The 15068-nt window shown below is 36.4% G+C and overlaps 1 protein-coding gene across 1 annotated transcript in view; it reads left to right on the top strand.

Annotated features, from left to right (window-relative positions):
- RFTN1 (raftlin, lipid raft linker 1) overlaps positions 1 to 15068 on the top strand; it is an 885191-nt gene that overhangs the window by 826662 nt on the left and 43461 nt on the right. Inside the window, exon 8 of the mRNA XM_053714209.1 lies at positions 5534 to 5637. Within this exon, the coding sequence (XP_053570184.1) occupies positions 5534 to 5637 (104 nt within the window). The remainder of the gene's footprint in view (positions 1 to 5533; positions 5638 to 15068) is intronic.

The following is a 15068-nucleotide window of genomic DNA, read 5'->3' as shown; positions in this document are numbered from 1 at the left end:
TCCAAAACCAGTTTCAAAGAAGGAACGTTTGTTGCACAATTTGGATGTTGTTCGCGCTCTAAAATTCTATTTAGATGCTACAAAGGATTTTAGACAAACATCTTCCTTGTTTGTTGTTTATTCAGGTAAAAGGAGAGGTCAAAAAGCAACTTCTACCTCTCTCTCTTTTTGGATTAAAAGCATCATCAGATTGGCTTACGAGACTGCCGGACGGCAGCCTCCCGAAAGAATCACAGCTCATTCCACTAGGGCTGTGGCTTCCACATGGGCCTTCAAGAACGAGGCTTCTGTTGATCAGATATGTAGGGCAGCGACTTGGTCTTCACTGCACACTTTTACCAAATTTTACAAGTTTGATACTTTTGCTTCTTCTGAGGCTATTTTTGGGAGAAAGGTTTTGCAAGCCGTGGTGCCTTCCATTTAGGTGACCTGATTTGCTCCCTCCCTTCATCCGTGTCCTAAAGCTTTGGTATTGGTTCCCACAAGTAAGGATGACGCCGTGGACCGGACACACCTATGTTGGAGAAAACAGAATTTATGTTTACCTGATAAATTTCTTTCTCCAACGGTGTGTCCGGTCCACGGCCCGCCCTGGTTTTTTTAATCAGGTCTGATATTTTATTTTCTTTAACTACAGTCACCACGGTACCATATGGTTTCTCCTATGCAAATATTCCTCCTTAACGTCGGTCGAATGACTGGGGTAGGCGGAGCCTAGGAGGGATCATGTGACCAGCTTTGCTGGGCTCTTTGCCATTTCCTGTTGGGGAAGAGAATATCCCACAAGTAAGGATGACGCCGTGGACCGGACACACCGTTGGAGAAAGAAATTTATCAGGTAAACATAAATTCTGTTTTTTCAAGTGCCATGGGCCTGGGCAGAGTCCCCTGTTTCCTGAGGAGAAGAGTTTTGTTGAGCGCTTTCCATCTGATCCGGTGGTGTTATGTTGATCTCAAGTATCCTGCAAAACTCAGGGAGGTCAGCCGAGGATCTGTAGACGGCTTGAGTGCCATTTTTGGAAGCTATCAGGCTCACCGGAAAGCCCCATTTATATTGTATTTTCTGGGCTTGCAGCTCGGAGGTAATAAATTTAAGGTCTCTTCTCTTTTGTAAGGTAGTTAAACTCAGGTCAGAGAAGATTTGGAGGGGGATTCCTGCATGGGTTACATTCTGAAGGGTCCTTGCTCTTTGCATAATAATTTCCTTATCCTTATAACTAAGGAATTTAATTATTATGTCCCTAGGTGGGGCCTTAGGCGAGGGTCTGGGCCTAAGGGCTCTGTGGGCCCTCTCTATGGGTATATCGATGGAACTCGGTGTACCTTTCAAAGTGCGGAACAGGTCCTGTAAGTACCCCTCAAGTGCAGTATTGGAAACAGACTCAGGGACTCCCCTGATCCTGACGTTATTTCGCCGCCCCCTGTTATCTAAGTCCTCCATTCTGGAAAGAAGAAACTGTATATGCTCCTCGTGCTCTCTGATGTGATGAGAGTTAGCTTTTACTTTGGCGCCAAGAGTGGCATGCTTGTTTTCAAGTATGTGCACCTGCTGTGTAACTTGGTTTATGTCCCTCTTCAGTTCGCCAAAAAAGGACCTCATTTCAGCTAAGACTTTATTAATGTCCTCTTTTGAAGATATAGTGTCAAGATCACTTCTTGTTAAATATTCCTGAGACTGCTGTGATGTTGAGCTAGTCGATTCCATGGTTTCCTGAGAGGGAGAGGGGGATTTGCTTTCTGATGTGTCTGTGGCAGGTGTAGCAGCCCTGAGAAAGTTGGTTAGGCTTGAAGATTTAAGGCCCCTTTCTAGTTTATTGTTCTTCCTGTGGGACATATTGTGAAAAATGGCTGAGGATTGATATCAGTCTGTTAATGCCTTTGTTTTTTTTTTGTTTTTTTATTTAAAGTTTGTGGTTGTTGAAATAATGCTTGTGGCCTGAACCGGAGATGTGCAGACATTCAAAGCTATGTCACATATGTTATAATCTAGCTGCAGGATTTACTGCCTATTTTCTCCCCTATCAAGCGTGCACAAGTTAATCAGGAAGGGACTACCCCTTTATCAGGCACAGAGGGCCACTTTGGCACTGGTGTGCAATTAACTGTTATACTGGGGTGCGTGTGATTACCGGGCACTTGGAGGTATCAGAACCGCTGTGGTGTTATTCTCTGCTTGTTGTCAGCAGAGTGTCCGTTACTTGGCGGTACAATGCGACTCCCGTGCGCTTCCGGTACAGTCCCCCGGTTCCCTCTGTCTAAACTCCGACCGCCACTTACGGTGTTGCTAGGCAGCTGCCGATCTGGTGTGTGCTGTTTTCCCTCTCCTGTCAGATATGATCGCGCTGACCACCGCGCTTCAAAGCCGCGATAGGAAGGTCCTCCTTGCTGTGCTGTCAATCACTGCTAGTTGGCGCAATGACAGGGAGCTCCGGAGCAGGCCCCAAGCAGTCTGATGAGAAGGACAAAGTGCCGCCAGCTCCCAAATCCTTGTACAGTTCTCAGATTAAGCCACAGTATGTTAGGCAAGATGTTCCCAATGCCACTTCCATTGTTTCAAAACAGAAAGTCCCCTTATTTAGATGCTGATCGGGTGTAGGGCTTTAGAGCCAGAAATTAAGCAGCCATCACACTGCGTGGCTAGGCTCCGCCCCCCATGTTTGATGTTTTTAATACTCAGACTCAAAATCAAATATTGTATTGACTGTTTTTAGGAATGAAAATGGCTCTCCCAGATAATAATAATGCATCATATTATACAGATTTAGTGAAGAGTTTTTATTAGACAAAGTAGGCAGTTGCCTTTACGTAGACAGAGTAGGCAGTTACCTTTAAGTATGTTCACTCAGAGGGGAACCTGTTTCAATGCTCAAGTTCTGCAAACTTAACCTCTTAAGGACATATGACGGAATTTTTCCGTCATAAAACAATTGAACAAACTGAAAGCTGTGTCCTTAAAGGGTTAAACACTCTACCTCCATCAACTACAAACTTGGCTTCTGAGTGCAACCATCATAGGTAGCAGTGGGGGATGATGGGATGCCTGGGAGAGCCATTTTCATTCCTAAAAACAGTCAATACAATATTTGATTTTGAGTCTGAGTATTAAAAACATCAAACATATTGGTATTTTGTACTTAATACTGTATTGGTTTAGAAGATCAAATCTAGACTTACTGCAATTATAACAAGCTAAAATATTAAGGGCTAGATTGCAAGTGGTGCGCTTTGCAAAAGTGTAAACTTCACTAGCGCACATATTACAAGCTGAAACCCAAGATGTGCTAACTTAAAGTGAAACTATACCCAAAAAATTTCTTTCATCATTAAAGGGACATGAAACCCAATTTTTTTCTTTCATGATTTAGAAAGAGCATGCCTTTTTAAACAACTTTCTAATTTGCTTCTATTAACTAATTTGTTTTATTCTCTCGATAATCTTTGCTGAAACGCATATCTAGATAGGCTCAGTAGCTGCTGATTGGTTGATGCACATAGAAGCCTTGTGTGATTGGCTGGCCCATGTGCATTGCTATTTCTTAAACAAAGGATATCTAAAAAAATAAGTAAAATAAATAATAGAAGTAAATTGGAATGTTGTTTAAATTTGTATTCACTATCTGAACCATGAAAGAAAACATTTGGGTTTAGTGTCCCTTTAAGATGGAGAATACAATTTTAAACAACATTCCAATTTACTTCTATTATCTACTTTGCTTCATTATTTAGATATCCTTTAATGAAGAAATAGCAATGCACATGGTGAGCCAATCACAAGAGGCATCTATGTCCAGCCACCAATCAGCAGCTACTAAGCATATCTAGATATGCGTTTCAGCAAAGAATATCAGGAGAATGAAGCAAATTAGATAATAAAAGTAAATTAGAAAGTTGTTTATAATTGTATGCTCTTTCTAAATCATGGAAGAAAAAAAATTGTGTTTCATGTCCCTTTAAGGACTTTGGATATTGCGACCACACTAACACATTCACCCTATAGACTTCAATGGAGAACGTAGAAAAATACACTTATTGCTCGTGCACTAACCTGACAGGCGTTATTAATATTTCACATTAAAATGTTATTCACATACTGTAAAAAAATGTTTTTATTGTAAATACATATATATATATATATATATATATATATATATATATATATATATATATATATATATATATACCTGTATATATAAATATTTGTAAATACCTACAGTATACCTGTATAGATATATATTTTACATTAAGATTATTAGATAATATGCTTAAAGTGCTTTGGGTTTCGCACTTTAGGTCTAACTCCATCTTGGTATAGCACAAATGAAAACTCGTTCTTGAAATATTGCATATAAAATATTAATAATAATTCAAAATTATTATAGATACTGTAAAAAGTTCTAAATAATCCATAATATATATATATATATATATATATATATATATATATTACAGTAACTATAATAATTAACCTGCCTTAAGATAACTGTTTTCATCTACGCAAACCCAACACACATTTCACATTCCTATGCTCTTCACATAGAAATTTTTTATTTTTATTATTAAATGTAAAATATTTACAGTAAAACACATTATTACGGAATTATTATTTAGATAAACACACACACATATATATATAATAGCCCTTCACAGTCAAATACATGGCAATACACCATAACCTCTTATGAATATTTTTTATTAATATTTATGCGAATATATATTTATGTGTCAGATGTTTATCAGATTTAATGTTTTTATGTTGTGTTTGCTGCAACTTTTTTTCATCCCAAACCCTTTACGCAAGGTTTCACTCAACGTTCGTTAAATTCTATTGCACTTTCGCATTTACTTTTAACTTGTAATGTGAATGCAAATGAATGCGTCTACGATATTCTTATGTAGCGTGCACTAACTATAGCGCTCCAGTTTTAATTTAGCCCTACTACAGAACGCTATATATGAAATATGAGCATGCACATGCATAAAACCTGAAAACATCTTTACCATGTTAAGCACTGTAAAACCTTTATTTGGATATACATTATTATTAGTATTATGCTACAATTCCTGCAAAAACTATACATACTATAGCAGTTACATACATTAAATACATTAATTGGCAAGTATATAAAGCTATGTACTTTATGTTTCATGTACTTTACATGTACTTTATGTTTCAAGTAATAGCATATTGAATATGATACAAATCTTTAGTAATTCAATAGAATAGCTAATGTATAAGTGAGAAATGAATTCTAGTATTCAGAGGACAAGTAAGAAATGTGGCTTTTGCTAGTCTTTAGAATGGCTAGTAGTATTCTAGACTAGTAATAGTTTACCCTATCTGGCAAACTATTTTCATATTTTTTTACCCTGGTGGAAATAATATCACTATAGTTTATCAGTCAGGGAAAGAGAGTTACTGGTCAGAAGAAAAAAGTAAATTTAATGTTACAATATAGGAACAATTACAATTACTCATGTGTAAATATAACACCATTCAGTTCTGATTGTGATGAATCCTTGTTTTTGTCCTCAGGGTTTACAAGTGCAAACAGACTATTCGCCACTTCTGGACTCACTCGCCGTTTACGGCTGGCAGCTGACATGTGTCCTTTCAACACCCATTGTAAAAACAAACCGGTATGTACAAATTTTCTTTGTGAATATAACCTGTGATATTTGGGACATACTGACTTTATTATTTGTTTGTATATTTTACAGAACACAGATATTATAATAATAATATCATATCATAATAATAATGCTTAACATTATCTCAGCATCTAAATCTTCAGTTACAACAATATCAAATGTTTAAGATATTTTTTTTATTTATTTTTTTGCAATTGAATGAATTTATTTTGGCTTTTAGCTAACATTAGTGGATGAAATTTTATTAATTGTCAAGGCACTTTACAAATCTACAAAAGCGGTATGATTATATTTATGGTCAGTAGAAAATAATAGCTTGAAGAACAAACTAACAGGCAAAACATGGAGGTGATAATGACATAAGTGCTAAAGGTGAGATGAGGAACATATGCAGGTTAGGACACTAATGGGAGGTGGGAATTTATTCTAGTGAAGAATACAGAACTGGAAATTGGATTATGTTGGTCTGGGATTTGGCAAGTAAAGGGATGAAAAGAAAAATGATCCAATAATAAGTACTTTATTGACATTTTTTGTGTGCAGAATATCTTCTTGTGATTTATTATTTCAGCTGGTTTAAAAGTAAGAAAACAGTGAACATAGCAACAAGGTTATTGATTAATTATTTAATGAATTTGTTTATTTAGTAATATGCAACTTTATTCTGTAGCACTAAACAGAATCTACACTATATAATGATAACACATAGCTATACAAAGGTCCTGCTCCCTGAGCAAACCTATCATGCCCACAGATTACCCCAAATCTGCCTTCAGACAACCCACCCACATATCTCAAAAGTACGACCACTGTCCCACATGCTACCCAGTCACACCCCAGGCTTCCATTGGGCTGCCCCTGAGCTACCATGTGTCTTCTAACAATTTAAACATCAAAAAGTTATAGGTATAGTCCTAAGGACTGATACTGTGAGAGAACTTAAAGGGACAGTCACGTCCAAAAAAAGCTTTCATGATTCAAATAGTAATGTAATTTTAAACAATTTTTCAATTTACGTTTATCACTAATTTTGCTTTGTTCTCTTGGTATTCTTAGTTGAAAGCGAAACCTAGGGGGCTCATATGCTAATTTCTTACACCTTGAAGGCCGCCTCTAATCTAAATGCATTTTGACAGTTTTTTACTACTAGAGGGTGTTAGTTCATGTGTTTTATATAGATAACATTGAGCTCATGCATGTGAATTTACTGAGGAGTGAGCACTGTTTGGCTAAAATGCAAGTCTGTCAAAAGAACTAAAATAAGGGGCAGTCTGCAGAGGCTTAGATACAAGGTAATTGTAAATTCTGGTGTTGACTGTCTCTTTAAGTATGTATGGGCAGGAGCTATGCACCAATTATGGCCTACTTTAATTTTAAAAAAACCCAACTAATTTCATCTTAAAGCCAAAAGGGACAATCTTCCAACAAATAGTGTTTTAATTTAAAAAAATAATAGTTTAGTTATGTTACAGAATTACATTTTGATAGTTCCAAGAGACCCTGACAATGTTATTCTTAGATTATGTGACTTTAGCGGTCATATATTAAACTATGATTGGATGTCTGTGTTCAGAGGAACATTATAATAAGCGGTTGTAAGAGGCTATCCTGAAGTTTAGTTAAAGGGACATGAAACCCACATTTTTTCTATCATGATTTAGAAAAAATGTGCAATTTTAAACAACTTTCTAATTTACTTCTATTATCTAATTTGCTTCATTCTGTTGATAGTCTTTGCTGAAAAGCATATCTAGATAGGCTCAGTAGCTGCTGATTGGTGGCTGCACATAGATGCCTCATGTGATGTGATTGGCTCACCCATGTGCATTGCTATTTCTTTAACAAAGGATATTTAAAAAATAAAGCATATTAGATAATAGAAGTAAATTGGAATGTTGTTAAATATTTAATTCTCTATCTGAATCATGAAATAAATGTTTGTGTTTAGTGTCCCTTTAAAGGGACATGAAACCCCAAAAAATTATTTCATGATTCAGATAGAGAATACAATTTTAAACAGCTTGCCAATTTACTTCTGTTGTTTAATTTGCTTCCTTCTCTTGTTATACTTTGCTGAAAGGTTTATCTAGGCAAGCTCAGAAGCAGCAAAGAACCTAGGTTCTAGCTGCTGATTGGTGGATGCATATATATATATATATATATATATATATACTGATTGTCTTTGGTCACCCATGTGTTCAGTTAGAAACCAGTAGTGCATTGCTGCTCCTTCAACTAATTATACCGAGAGAATTAAACAAATAAGATAATAGAAGTAAACTAGAAAGTTGTTTAAAAAATGAAAAAAATGAAAATGTTGGGTTTAGTGTCCCTTTAAGACTGATTTTTTTTTTAATGAGCACACTAGGTACTTCCTCTGTTCCTTGTCTACAACAAGATCTATGTTTAAATGGACACAAAAACACCTTGTAATTATTGCAAGGCACTTCTTTGTCTTTCTATAGAATAAAATATCAGGCAAGTCTAAACATTTAAAAAAAAAAAAATGTTTTTCAATAGCCAAACTCCAGTCACAGCTGGCAAGGCTAGCCGCTGTCATTACGTTAGTGTATAGTGCAGTATTTTGTAGTTATTATCTGCTAAAGTCAAATAGGGAAAGAGTTTTAGCAGGGTTAGCATCGGGAAATCTGCAGTGTTCATTTGCAGAGCTCAGGATTAAAACAATCCAAAATCGCCAGGGCTAAATTACACGAAAAAGTGGCAAAATAAACAATGAACATATATTGCAATGTTGTTTTATTTCATATAACTAAACATTTTATATAAATGTTTATACTGTTCCTTTATTTTCAGGTAAAGGCTTACATACGGGGTATGGATTTAAAAAGTCAACATTAGTAATATATATTTCTTCTCCAGGACTAGAGGAAATGTACAGCCATGTGCATATGTGTATATGTGCATATGTGCATATGTGCAAATTTGCATATGTGTATATGTGCATATGTGTATATGTGCATATGTGCATATGTGCATATGTGTATATGTGTATATGTGTATATATGTATATGTGTATATATGTATATGTGTATATGTGTATATGTGCATATGTGTATATATGTATATGTGCATATGTGTATATATGTATATGTGCATATGTGTATATGTGTATATGTGCATATGTGTATATGTGTATATGTGTATATATGTATATGTGTATATGTGTATATATGTATATGTGCATATGTGTATATGTGTATATGTGCATATGTGTAAATATGTATATGTGCATATGTGTATATATGTATATGTGTATATGTGCATATGTGTATATGTGCATATGTGTATATGTGCATATGTGTATATGTGCATATGTGTATATGTGTATATGTGCATATGTGTATATGTGTATATGTGCATATGTGTATATATGTATATGTGTATATGTGTATATATGTATATGTGCATATGTGTATATGTGTATATATGCATATGTGTATATATGTATATGTGTATATATGTATATGTGCATATGTGCATATGTGTATATGTGCATATGTGTATATGTGTATATGTGCATATGTGTATATGTGTATATGTGCATATGTGTATATATGCATATGTGTATATGTGTATATGTGTATATGTGTATATGTGCATATGTGTATATATGTATATGTGTATATGTGTATATGTGCATATGTGTATATGTGTATATGTGTATATATGTATATGTGCATATGTGTATGTGTGCATAAATGCTAAATTTAAGCCATTCATTAGTTTCTGATCCTTTTTTGCTCACATTTTAGTATAGGAGATTAAACCAAATGCTGGTCCATTCTGCTATCTGGAGAAATATGTGCTATTATATATATAGCAGCCAGATCAGGTTTGTACACGATTCCCTGCTGCTAATGATACTTGTATGCAACCCAGCTGCGTTTTACTGTAGCATAATGTGCTATAATATGGTTATTTAGTCATTTTAGGATTATCTTTAGCTGAAGGAGAAATAAATAAAAATAAAAAGATAGATAGAAAATAAATCGCATTTTAACAGTTAGTGCAATATTGATATTTAATGAGTAGTTCTGAAACCTCCAAACTGCATCTTTGTCCATCTTTGATTAGCTTTTTAATTACCTAAAACAGATCTCAGTAGAATCATTTGCCATTATAATCCCTGTATTGTTCTTGAATAGTTTTGTTGCTGGCAGTCAGAGGTCAAAATAAATTCATTTGTGAGTTGTCGAAATTCTGGAACATTAGCAGATTGCATAAGCACAAGACAAATCAGATGCCTCATCTATAACATAACCAAATAATTTCCAGGATTTCTGTCATCAGACTTAATGGAAAAAAATATTAACCTTTGTTTTTTTTTCAGTATATTTTATTTTTGAACAGTATGTAATATAAAATTGACAATAGCGGAGGACAAAACAAATATGAAAAGAACCACATTCAAAAGCAAGCATTGCATGCTGACTGTCAAGGTAATATAAGTCAGTACATTGTCCAACATTATGAGGAAACTAGGTTGTTTAAAAAAATCAATTTATTGTAGAAAACGTTAAAATACAAACAAACTTGAAATTTAAGGTGTAGCAAGAGTTCACTGAACCCACTGCGTCATCTGAAGAATGTTGATTGTGCTTTATCAAAGATTACGTCATCTTTGATAAAGCACAAGTGAAACGCGTCAGAAGATACGGTATGGTCAGTTAACTCTTGCTGCACATCGAATTGTAAGTTTGTATTTTAATTATTTTTACAATAAATGGATATATTTTTAAACAACCTAGTTTCCTCATAATGTTGGACAATGTACTGACTTTTTTCACTTGACATTCAACATGCAACCATTGCATTTGGATGTGGTATTTGCATTTTCACGGATCCAGTTTTAGGGAGATGTAGAAAATTGTCAGCCTTAGTAGACCGAGCTGAGTGTGGCTACATAAATGATCAAGACATATTGATATCAAATTGTAAAGTAAGCCTGGTAGTTTTCCTTGTTGATGGGTTTAAAATAAAAAGAAGTAAATAGAACACACAATAAATGACAAACGGCACAGAAATTAAAAAAATAAATAAGATGTGGACAACAACCATCCAGCATGCCTTTTGAGCGCCGCACTTTGGGAGGCCCTGCACTATCATCAGGGGTGAGAGTATGAGAAGGTGCAATATACATATTGTATTTATGAAGAAGTGTTTATGGTATCAGGAAGTGCAAAAATAAAAACTATATATATATATAGTTGTATTCCTTATATAGAGCACACTGCATTATGAGACAGGGCTGGGCCATACACGAGGCAGGTCATACAGAAGGAGGGGAATAGGGGGGTGGGATGAATGGGCTACCCTGCCAATGCTACGGGTGGCCCTGATGACCATAATGCATCCTCCATGAAAACATGTCATGTAGCCAATCTCTCTCTATTGCCGTAATGCCATCTTGACTTTAGTTTTGTAGCAATGTGCATGAGTCTCATCGGCAGAACAATCACTGTAAACCTTGAGGTATATCTTTAAAGGAAGTGCTAGTTTGTAGTACAAAAATTGTTTCATGCCAGTAGCATGCTAAAGCTATTGTAATTATTACTGTAACTATATTAATTATTAAAGTAAAAGAAAAACTTATTAAAAAAGATGTTGCACATATGTGTCCCTCTGCATAAATAGAGGCTTAGCATACAAAGAGAGAAGTGCTCTACCAGGAATGAACAGCTCATCAGCTAGTTCTATGACGATTTACCACTCAGGAGCAGCCTCTTTTAGACCAGTGTGCTTTTCACAGAGGAAAACTTTCCTGAAGTATATTAGTCTGATCCCGTGAAGTAAGGTCAGTCCAGCCCCGAAATACCAGGCAATTCTCCTCTGAACAAGGCCTCATCAGTGAGGTGCAGCCACATTCCTCTAAGCACACTGGGCAAGGAGTCCACGTCTGGTTTCCCCCATCACCCATAGGGCAACCTCCCTAGGGTCATATTAATTTGCATACAAAGAGAGAAGCGCTCTACCAGGAACAAACAACAGCTCATCAGCTAGTTCTATGGTGATTTACCACCCAGGAGTAGCCTCTTTTAGACCAGTGTGCTTTTCACAGAGGAAAACTTTCCTAAAGTATATTAGTCTGATCCCACCAAGTAAGGTCAGTCCAGCCCAGAAATACCAGGCAGTTCTCCTCTGAACAAGGAACATGACAAGCCCAGACGATCGTTTCGGCCTCCTATGGGCCTCGTCAGTGAGGTGCAGCCACATTTCTCTAAGCACACTGGGCAAGGAGTTCACGTCTGGTTTCCCCCATCACCGATATTAATTTGCATACAAAGAGAGAAGCGCTCTTCCAGGAACAAAGAGCAGCTCATCAGCTAGTTCTATGGCAATTTACCTCCCAGGAGCAGCCTCTTTTAGACCAGTGTGCTTTTCACAGGGGAAAACTTTCCTGAAGTATATCAGTCTGATGCCGCCAATTAAGTTCAGTCCAGCCCCGAAATACCAGGCAATTCTCCTCTGAACAAGGAACATGACAACCCCAGACGATCATTTCGGCCTCCTATGGGCCTCGCCAGTGAGGTGCAGCCACATTCCTCCAAGCACACTGGGCAAGGAGTCCACGAATGGAGACCTCGCTAGGATCATATTAATTTGCATACAAAGAGAGAAGCGCTCTACCAGGAATGAACAACAGCTCATCAGCTAGTTCTATGGTTATTTACCACCCAGGAGCAGCTTCTTTTAGACCAGAGTGCTTTTCACAGAGAAAAACTTTCCTGAGGTATATCAGTCTGATCCCACCAAGTAAGGTCAGACCAGCCCCAAAATACCAGGCAATTCTCCTCTGAACAATGAACATGACAACCACAGACGATCGTTTCGGCTTCCTATGGGCCTCGTTAGTAAGGATCAGCCAAATACCTTTAAGCACACTGGGCAAGGAGTCCACATCTCAAGACCTCCCTAGGCTCATATTAATTTGCATACAAAGAGAGAAGCGCTCTACCAGGAACGAACAACAGCTCATCAGCTAGTTCTATGGCAATTTACCACCCAGGAACAGCCTCTATTAGACCAGTGTGCTTTCCTGAAGTATATCAGTCTGATCCCCCAAGTCAGGTCAGTCCAGCCCTGAAATACCAGGGAATCCCACAGAAATGTAATGTCATAAAATGTATCCATGCGCCCTGATATAAAGAAGTGGAACATTTTCAAAGAGTTGATCATAAATTTACATAAGGCATTATGTCATTTGTATTTAAAGTCAAGTGTGAGATTAAAGTAGATTAAAGGGTTATGTTATTAGTGTCTCATCTTCTGAACAAAAAATCTGAATGAGGGGGCACTCCCAACACATGTATTATAAAGACCCCTTAACTGCACATATTCATAAACACGTAATTGTGGCCCCTGAGAACATGTAATGTAGAGTCACATACCATCTGGTAAGCAGTTTTAAATTTGTTCCCAACAACTGTGTTGAATGGGCATATGTGAATTGAGGAATTGAGGAATTATTTAATTGATGGAAACGTAACCAAGGTCAGAAAAATACTTTTCCCCCAATGTATCAATATGTTGTTTTGATTTTAGCTTATTCAATTCAGTTACCAATACCACTGCAATTAGTCACTGGATTAGTAAAAATGAGAGATGAATTAAATGACATATGGGGGGATTTCTGTAAAACGGTTGACCATGTACAAAGTGTTGCCTAAGTTATTCAATAATTTGACACTTATAGGTCTTACCTTGTTGGCAACCATCATTTTCTTCCCAGCTGAGGGGTTTGAATTAGAGAATGTTCCATGTGAAGCCATCATTTATTCTATTGATTGTTATAGCGACAACACCCTAGAACACGACTGAGAAATACTCCATATCTGTACAATTGAAGTTTAGGTACACTTTATTCCCCCTGCTCTGAATGGTAAATATAGTGTATGGTGGCCTTTGGTGGCAGATATAGTCATTTACTAGGCATTGAAGTTTATTCAGGAAGCTATCTGGAATTGGAATCGGTAGATCCTGGAGGCTGTAAAGTATTTTTGGAAGGATGGTCATTTTAATAACATAAATTCTACCTAGCCAGGAAAGAATATTCAGAAGCCAAGAAGAGGTAAGGCTTTGTAATTAATGGAAAAGCCTGCCCTAGTTAGTATCAAAGAGTGTATTAGAATCTGGTACCAAATAGACCCCCAGCTATTTCAATTGGGTCTTTTGAATTTTAATGTGAGTCTGTGTTTGTAAATGTGTTAGTTATGTTACAGGTCTACATTTTTATACAGTGTAAATGTGGAATCTCTGTATGAAATAGAACATGAACTGGCACTGTGAGTATATAATAGGAGGACAAAAAGACTTAGTACAATACCGGTCCGGTGCTACCCCAGAAAATATAATATGGGGCTACTCACGGAAATCGTTGACTAGGGCTTATCACCTAGCAAAGAATTAGGATAGAAGTGAATTGTTGAAACCGAAAGTGCAAAATAAGTCAAATCCTATTCGATTCATTTCTACTTACTCTCCCCAAGTGAACATGTTATAGAGATATTTAACAGGTATTGGCATATTCTGAGGGATGATGAACAGTTAAATACTATATTGACAGATAAACCCATGTTTACTTACAGATGGTCCAACAATATGAATTACTTCTTAACAAGAAGTAATTTTGACAGGAATAGCAAAAAATACGCCTCTGTTTTAAAGGGTCGATCCCATGTGGTGGTTGTAAAGTGTGCCAACATATGGTAAAAAAACAGGAAATAATGGACAGGTTCAATAAGAAATGGACTATTAACAGTTACATCAACTGTAAAAGTACTAATGTAGTTTGTTTATCCTGTAATTGTAACCAATTGTATGTTGGCATGACCACCAGAAGCCTGGGGACTCGTGTAACAGAACATTTGAGTAGCATACGTAATGTCAAATGTTGGGGCTTGGAGAGTTTGAGACCAGGGATCGGGGGGGGGGGGGGTAATTGTGAATCTATATTGTTACAGAGAGAAACAAAGTGGATTTTTAGACTAAATTGTGTCATGCCAAAAGGCTTGAATGAATTTAACAATTATTGGGTGTTCCTTTAATAATAATCAGGTTAAACTTAAGATGTAGTGATAAAAGTTCATCCCCAACAAGAAATGAGATGTCTGTCTGTGGATATGATCATTGAATTATGGTTAAACAGATGAGATTCACTGACTGATACACTTACTCATAACGTCTAATCTACATTGATACTGTGTGAGAGTGTATGGTAGTAGCATGAAATCTCTACATCTCTGTATTATGTGTAAGAGCAGTGTTATAATAATGTCCATTATACTATACCGTTGAATTGATTCCTATAGGAAGGGGGGAGTATTATTGGTATGTAACATGGATAATTGTTCTGTTCTTTACTCTGACGCCCGGACTATAGTTACAAGTAAAGGATTTAA

Source organism: Bombina bombina, chromosome 5, assembly GCF_027579735.1.
Source record: "Bombina bombina isolate aBomBom1 chromosome 5, aBomBom1.pri, whole genome shotgun sequence".
Lineage (NCBI taxonomy): Eukaryota > Metazoa > Chordata > Amphibia > Anura > Bombinatoridae > Bombina > Bombina bombina.
This window is presented reverse-complemented; position numbering and strand designations above follow the sequence as displayed.